We start from the raw sequence: 7,854 nt of genomic DNA, 5'->3' as shown, positions 1-7,854 counted from the left end.
ACTGAGAATTAAACAACAAATAAATTGTTTATAACACAGCATAATGCAGCTATAACCACATATGATATATAGTTGTTGTGTTTGACAAATCCTCCCTACAAACTCCGCCTTTGACATATTTAAGCGGCTTATAAAGTTCATATTTGTGTGCATGTATGTGTCTGTAAGTGATTTGTACATGTAAATAAACAGTTAAATGCTCTATAACACGTATTCACACTTAGTCACATCATATCATATACGACAGTATCAATCATTTGTTAAATGATAATACAACAGTGACAGATGCTAAATAACAGTAGGTTGGGTCAAAATAATATTTCACCCGATATTCAGCCTGTTAAAACTCTTGAATCACGCTGTACATTTTTTTTTTTAGCCTTGTTGGTCACCTGCCTCAAAGGATAAGCATTGTTGTTCTTTCTGTCCACTACTTTGGTCCAGACTGAATGTTTCAACAACTGGATTGAGTGCAATGAAACTTTGTACAGAAATTCATGGTCAATTCAATTAATCCTATTGACTTTGGTGATCCTCTGAATTTGAATTCATTGTAAGAGCATGTAATGCTAATGTGAGCACTGCAGTCAAAGCACCTCTGTGCATGGCTGTATACTCCCAGCTGTAGATAACAAAAAACTTGAAATTCAACTTCATGAACTTCAGACAATCAGCTTTTACAAACTGATGTTAAAAGGCACTTTTACAACAGCTGGTCTTTGATCTAGTGCACAATGACAAACACACAATGGCACACAATTAATAAGCAAACATGCTCTGAGCGCCAGGCATCTGCAGAAAGAGTGGCTCAGCTGTCAGTTAGGTGAGGGACAAGTGAGGTGTGCCCTTCTGCAACGTAATCATGTGAAATAAATGGGTCACGGGTTGAGGGCGAATCAGAAAAGGATTTTGCATTATGTTGCAGCAATTGTCAGGTGGACATGGGTCTATTTTAGTGAGCCAGTCACCTGATACTTTGAATACAGATCTTTCTCTAACAGCCGTAAAGTGTGTTTCCTTTTCCTCACTCACTGCTGCCCTGTCTGACTTCCTCTCAACTTCAAGGTAAGTTTCATACAATAATCAACTTGGTATTTATCAGAGGAAAATGTCAGTCAATCAGATTCAATAGGACTCTTTATCCTTACATTGTAAGATGAAGAGATCTTCTCTCCTACTTTGTCAACCGCCCAGGTATCCAAGTACCTGTCTTTATAGCCAGATATTTGACTCGGTCAAGTCAAGTTGGGCTTTAATGTAGGGAGCAGTGAAGACTGCATACCTGCATGTCCCTGATACAGATACTACAGCTGGTATTTAAGGGAGGGAATCCAAGCTATGTAGCTACTTTTGTCAAGGTCTTAAAGCAACTTTCTGAACGTGGCAGTCCTGCTTTGACTTCTTCGACACTTCAAGCTTCTTAAAGATCTAAGTGAGGAAATGTAACCTGAGGATTAAACTTCCCGACCAAAAATTTGCGCTGGTAACAGTACGCTTGACCCATCGATGTGGTTAAAAAGCTGATGTGATAAGTGATGATGGTTTGCTCATATAAAGTGGCAACCTACAGGGTGCAGGGGCAAGGCTGCAGCCTTCTTAAAATTGTCTACTGCTTTGCTAGTTTACCTCAACGTTTGCCCTCTGTCAGGCTGGCTTAATTCAAATAATGAAATGAATTATTGTGTTGAGTCAGAAGCACTGACATGTTTTCATTCAGCTCTGACACTCTAATCTGTTTATTAATGTGTACTACCATGGTTAAATTCATTAAATACATTAAGTAATATAGTTTTAAAACTATTACAACAGAGACAAATGAGGAGACAAATATAATATACTTTAAGTCCTGTTGATTTTCAGAACAGCCAGCTAACCTGGAACATTTTATGTGGGTAACAGATAACCTTGAAAACGAAAAAAATAAATCTGAAATAAAGATATGGGTGTTTCACATACATCTTTAACCAGACAGCACAGAAGATCATTAAAATCACCACAGTTTCAAGGTGGATACCAAAATTAATGTCTCCATCTCAGTATCTGACCAAATATGAAATATGGTCACTTATTGTGTTGAATAATGGACAAAAAAGTGTTTTTGTAGAACATTATAAAGTTCTTTTGAATATAAAATGTCATCACTTCATCATTTTATACTACTAGACAATTTAGAAATGTTGTCACAATTAGTGTCCAGCCACAAATGTATTTTTTGAGGTCACACTGACCTTTGACCTTCAAGAGCTAAACAGATCATCCTTCAGTCCAAGTGTACGTTTGTGCCAAATTTGAAGAAATTCAGACCTTAACATTCAGGAGAATTGGATTTATAGACGGACAACCCCAAAAAAAACATTTGTGTTTCTCCCGGCCATGTCTGTCAACACTGCGGAGGCATAAATAGCATCAATATAAATCCTAATGAATTTGGAGTGAGAGCTGTGTTTTTTTTAAAATAAATCTGAGTCTCGACAGGTTTGGTATTGTTCCTCTTCTAGCTGCCAAACCTTGATGCGGTTTGGCTTTCCCTGGCAGTATCATGGCCACAGCAGCTGATGGACACAGTAAAGCATCGAGGCAATGTGGCCAAATATAGCTGAGCAACAGGCTTCACATCAACCATGTTAAAACAACAGAATAATTATCTGTTTCTGGAAGAAAATTAAATATATCTGAAAACCCCTGAAGACAATTAGACTATATCTGTTTCACAATGAACTATTTAGATTCACCAATCATACTAATTACAGAAAATACTAGGGATGCAACTAATGCTTATTTTCATTATCGATTAGTTTGCGGATTATTTTCTCAATTTATTGACTGATTGATCTGTCTATAAAATGTTCCATTCTAACTTCTTTATGCCCAGGATAATGTATTCAAATTGCTTATTTTATTTGACCATCAGTCCAAACAAAAAATCCTGTGCTTTTCTCTTTCTTCGTGTTCCAAAGGTACTAAAAGCTGCAGCCATGTCTGAAGGGTGAGTATTAATGCCTCTTTAAGTAAACACAATTCAGGACACTATTTTAAATAATAAAAAAATAAACAGAAAAGGAAAGATGGAAACCACACAGTAGAGAATACTTACTTATGTACATTTGACGGTTCCACTTTGTTTTTGTGTTTATTATTACCACCATCATTAATAGAAAAACATTGTTTTTTGGTCTACTTTTCATTTAATACGATGATAAAGACCGGTGAGTCAAAATGATTTCCTTATTCATCATTTTTAATACATTTCATGTGACATTGAAAACTTATATTAATATCTACATTTGTGTTTAAATATTCTTTGTCAAAGAGAAAACCAAAATATTCAGCTACCCGCCGACTGCTTTTGAAGGTAGGTCTATGTGAACAGTATTTAGATAATAGGTGACTGAACACTGGTTTGGTATTTATCAGGGCTTCATTGAGACATTACTATCTTTCAGTCCAAACTTCTAAAGAAGGCAGCTTCTATGCTGGTGGCTGAAAGCGAAGAGTTAAAACACGAGAAAGAACGAGTCGTGAAGGAGTGCTTCCCTCCGCTGAAACTGTCAGGTCTGTCAGCCCAGGAGCTCCAGGTACTGACACAGCAAACCATGCTAATTCACTGATTATTTATATTTGACATAATTTTGACTGCTTTTCTTTGTGTTCTTTCCAGGAACTTTGCAAAGAATTAAATTCTAAGATTGAAGTTGCGGATGAAGCACGTTACGATATGGAGGTTAAAGTCTGCAAAAATGAGAAAGAGGTACAGAAAATTTGAACCAGGGATTGATGTCAAAAGTAAACTTCATAATATACTGACCTCATGGGATGTTATAGATTTTGTTCAACGGTGATGTTTGTTGCACAGATCCAGTCACTGAATCACAAGATCATTGAACTGAAGGGTGTAAAGAGGCCCAGTTTGAAGAGGGTGAAGAAAACGACAGATGACGTGCTGGGTGCATATAGCGACACCTCCAAACTCATGAAGGCTGATTTCAAGGCCAAACTGAAGACAGTGAAGAAAGATGATGAAAAGGTAAAACTGGCAAATCTTCACAAATAAAAAACAAAATGAAAAAGTAGTTTATAATCTACTGCATCTTTTGTTTTTTTTCCTCAGAGGGAAGAAGTGACGGACTGGCGTAAGAACGTGGAGGCCATGTCTGGCATGGACGGCAGGAAGAAGATGTTTAATGCCGGACAATAAGAAGGTGGCTCATCTTAAATAAGGTTATGTTAGCAACACGTCATCTTCCTAAAGTCAACCTTTAGTATGCTCAAATCTAAGTTGTTTTTTTTTCATTTTCATTAAATCCCTTAGTTCATCATATTTCAGAAATATTGTCAAGATTCGAGAAGGTTTCCATGTCATGATAAAATAAAACGGGTTTAAAAATAATGTATTATTATTTAATGTCAGCCTGTGTAAAATAATACCACTGTATCAATTCATATGCCATCAATTCAATATTATATATACTGAACTCTTTGCATATTGAGGTTTTGATGAATTAAAGCATGATTTTGTTTCAAAGTGCAGTATTTGTATCACACAGATGATGGCGCTGTCTCATTATCTGTAACAAGTGACGCTGATTAAAAACTGACCATTTGTTCGAATTGCCTTTGTCATGGATTTTTTTTTTAGTAGATCTCCTGATTCAATCTTTAATCTTAATCTAGCCTATTCTAATACCACTGATAAGCATGATGTATCAGATTAAAGAGATGATAATGACTCAGTGATGAGAGTAAATCTGGTGTTAGGGATTTCATGTAGAAGTGTAGTGAAATACAGCACACTGGCTGCCAGGATAGAGGAGGCTATTTTAGTTGACCACTCACAGAAGGCAATAGGAGCCATTACATTTGACTTGAGTTTTCTTGTAGTCATTTAAAGACAGAGACTGATCACATCGACTGGGCTTTCTGCACAGATTAAAAAAAAGGTATGTGTCTGTCTGAGTAATGATCGTGTGGCTTCAGCGTACCCTATGGACCCTTTTCACCTGCAGCATTTATGTAAGATAACTTAATTAGTAGCAGGTGCCTTAATAGATTGTGACACATGAAGAACCAATAGAAAACATAAAAGCAAATTTACAGTTTATAAAATGTAATATTTTTGAAAAGTTGGACTTTAATAAGACATTTTCTGCCATACATTTGATCCATATTCAAAGATTGTAATTTGCACTTCAGCCATTTACTTTACAGAGTAGTAACTATTTATAATTTCAGTTACTATAATAAATGCTACCAGGAATAGTTTTTAGTTTCAATAATTTGAAGTTTTGTCATATTTTATTTTAACTCATTTGGCAATAACTAATTCTGATTTTGCTTCTGATCTGGCTTCCTTGAAAAGAGACTGAGGCCAATTGGGATTAAAAGCAGGAACATCACTCAAACTATCCGCAGCACTCACACGTGCAGTGTTGCTAATTTAAAGGCTTAATGTTGGTATGTTACCATACTGAGGCCTGGATGACTCGGTCTTGGCTCAGTCAAAAAGAAGTGAATAAACAGTTTGTGCAGTAGTAGAAACAGTATATGCTTGTTTATGAAGATGATATGTGATGAGTGTTTGTAACATCTCTTACAAGACTGTATGCATATATACACTGCTACTAATGTTACTGCTGCCAACCTTTTCTAAAAAAAAAAAGCATTTTCTGACTTCAGGATACATTTTTTTGAACTTTTTTGCAGACAAAAACCAACCATGTCTGAGGCGTAAGTGATGATTAAAAAAAAATATATGTATAAATCAATATTTCTAAGCTCAAAGTAATTCTTCAGCTCTTGAACATGTCGACAATAATTCTTATCTTTTTTCCATCTCTTCTCTGCATTGTGATATCCACCACAGACCGGTAAGTGCTTTATATAATTAGTAAAGCTTACTTAAAATGATAAAGTCTTCACTTTGATATGTAGTGCTCTGTTGTAACTGTTGCTACATTCATTTTTTGTCTACCGCAGAAAAAATCAAAGATCACTGCATCTCGCAGACTGGCTCTTAAGGTACTATGTTCTTTGTCTTTACTACAACTGATATTAATTCATTGCATATAATATTTTATGACAATATTCCATCCTTCAAACTTTGAAATTGAATTTAGACCAAGCTGCTTAAAATGGCAGCTATGATGTTGGAGAAGGAGACGGAGGATAAGAAGGCGGAGAGAAAAGCTACTTTAAGTGAGAGAGTCCCTCCACTTCAGCTGTCTGGTATGCCATTGCAGGACCTTCAGGTACGTGTCACTGCATCAGCGACTCATCAGGGAGAAAACATGTTTGAGATGCTCCACACATAAGTCTCCCTCTGATATATATAAATGTGTTTATATGCAGTTGAAGATCTATATATCTATCTGTAGTTTATAACTTGGTCATGTAACTAGTTAGAGCAACCTTCAAATCATTAAAAAAAAAAACTCTCATAGAAATGTAATTAATTCACATTTCAATAGATAGCAAGTAAACACTAATAATGGGTGTAAAATCTACATAGTAACAATAGAAGACATCACATTGGTTTCTCTGGTGTGATGTTTCATAAGTAAGTGAGTGGTGCACCACGATACAGAAAGATAGTTGACATATGCAACTGTGCAATAAGCCAGAGGATTGCATGGCTCTCATAACTTTGTTCAGTAAAGTTGACATTATTCTCTTTCTACCTGCAGGCACTGTGCAAAGAACTGCAGCAAAAGATTGAGGTGGTAGATGAAGAACGCTACGACATTGAAGCCAAGGTGGTCAAAAACAACAAGGAGGTGTGCATTCATCATATTCTTCGATGTACATGTCGATTTAATTTTGTCTTCACTTTATGGATGTGTTATTTCATTCATGATCACAAACTGATCTTAATGAAAACAAAACCAGCAGCAGCAATGGAGGAAATTTCTTTTGTTTTTGACTTTTATATTTATTTAATGTTAACAGCCTCACTTTGTGCAGTTTTCATCGTTTTTAAAACTATTTTTATTTGATTGAATGGGACATTTCTAAACTGGTGGTGCATATCTGCCTACATTGTACTTACATTTTTGTTTCCTGCAGATTGAAAATCTGTCTCTGAAGGTCTTCGAGCTGAAGGGCAAGATGAAGCGACCTGCCCTCAAGAGGGTGAAGATCTCAGCTGACGCCATGCTGGGAGCTCTGCTGGGCTGTAAGGTCAAAGAGTCGGTGGACTTCAAGGCCAACCTCAAGACTGTGAAGAAAGAGGAAGAGAAGGTAAGAGCAGCAACGAGAACAGCAGGGTGATGTATTTTGGGTTCGAGTTGGTTTAAATCATTTTAGTCTGGCTTGACTCCTTCATTTTAACTTGGATTTGATTTAGTTTGCCAAGATGCTGTAGTAATGCTTGTTCTTTTGTAAAAACACAGTATCACTAACAATTATTTTCTTCCCATGAACAGAAAGAGGAAGTGACTGACTGGCGTAAGAACGTGGAGGCCATGTCTGGTATGGAGGGGAGGAAGAAGCTGTTTGATGCCGGACAATAGATTCATAATTCTGGACACTTTAAGTACAAATGCTGTTTTACAGGGGACTATAGAGTAGAGGGGAAAATATTAGTGAATTTGCAAGGACACTGTGTGTGTTTGAGGAGTGTGAGCGTGTGTATAGACTTCACATGCGATATGCAAAAATATGCAGATCTCAAGGAATGTAATTGTATATGTTGCATGAAGATGAGTTGCACTGTGTCGTGGTTTTATAGTTTTGTCACTTGTAAAACTAAATTTTGAACTGTCTATATTTCACCAAAGAAAGAAAAAAAAAATCTAAATCAACTGTGTTTCTTGATCTTGAAATGTCTGGACAAGAACATCATAATAAAAACTGATCTGA

At 36.3% G+C, this 7,854-nt stretch overlaps 2 protein-coding genes and 1 long non-coding RNA gene across 3 annotated transcripts; all 3 read left to right on the top strand.

Annotated features, from left to right (window-relative positions):
- The first annotated feature begins 3,254 nt into the window (after positions 1 to 3,254).
- LOC138206126 (troponin I, slow skeletal muscle-like) lies at positions 3,255 to 4,600 on the top strand. Its single transcript, XM_069162637.1, has 5 exons — positions 3,255 to 3,352; positions 3,444 to 3,575; positions 3,659 to 3,748; positions 3,854 to 4,024; positions 4,109 to 4,600. Exons 2-5 carry the CDS (start codon positions 3,471 to 3,473, stop codon positions 4,193 to 4,195), a joined length of 453 nt encoding a protein of 150 aa, XP_069018738.1. The 5' UTR covers positions 3,255 to 3,352; positions 3,444 to 3,470; the 3' UTR covers positions 4,196 to 4,600.
- Positions 4,601 to 4,856: 256 nt separating this feature from the next.
- On the top strand, positions 4,857 to 5,864 carry LOC138206452 (uncharacterized). The gene is made up of 2 exons (XR_011178947.1): positions 4,857 to 4,937; positions 5,701 to 5,864. It is a non-coding gene; the product is annotated as an uncharacterized lncRNA (long non-coding RNA).
- Positions 5,865 to 5,961: 97 nt separating this feature from the next.
- LOC138206451 (troponin I, slow skeletal muscle-like) lies at positions 5,962 to 7,854 on the top strand. Its single transcript, XM_069163173.1, has 5 exons — positions 5,962 to 6,015; positions 6,114 to 6,245; positions 6,681 to 6,770; positions 7,060 to 7,233; positions 7,419 to 7,854. Exons 2-5 carry the CDS (start codon positions 6,129 to 6,131, stop codon positions 7,503 to 7,505), a joined length of 468 nt encoding a protein of 155 aa, XP_069019274.1. The 5' UTR covers positions 5,962 to 6,015; positions 6,114 to 6,128; the 3' UTR covers positions 7,506 to 7,854.

The sequence above is a fragment of the Embiotoca jacksoni genome, unplaced genomic scaffold (assembly GCF_022577435.1).
Source record: "Embiotoca jacksoni isolate LCO1_2020_lvr unplaced genomic scaffold, fEmbJac1.0.p SCAF_3, whole genome shotgun sequence".
NCBI lineage: Eukaryota > Metazoa > Chordata > Actinopteri > Embiotocidae > Embiotoca > Embiotoca jacksoni.
This window is presented reverse-complemented; position numbering and strand designations above follow the sequence as displayed.

Coding starts and splice junctions, on each gene's coding strand:
- LOC138206126 (XM_069162637.1), top strand. CDS start 3,471: ATGCTGGTGGCTGAAAGCGAAGAGTTAAAACACGAGAAAGAACGAGTC. Junction 3,576..3,658: donor TGTCAGCCCAGGAGCTCCAG/GTACTGACACAG, acceptor TGTTCTTTCCAG/GAACTTTGCAAAGAATTAAA. Junction 4,025..4,108: donor TGAAGAAAGATGATGAAAAG/GTAAAACTGGCA, acceptor TTTTTTCCTCAG/AGGGAAGAAGTGACGGACTG.
- LOC138206451 (XM_069163173.1), top strand. CDS start 6,129: ATGGCAGCTATGATGTTGGAGAAGGAGACGGAGGATAAGAAGGCGGAG. Junction 6,246..6,680: donor TGCCATTGCAGGACCTTCAG/GTACGTGTCACT, acceptor TTCTACCTGCAG/GCACTGTGCAAAGAACTGCA. Junction 6,771..7,059: donor TGGTCAAAAACAACAAGGAG/GTGTGCATTCAT, acceptor TGTTTCCTGCAG/ATTGAAAATCTGTCTCTGAA.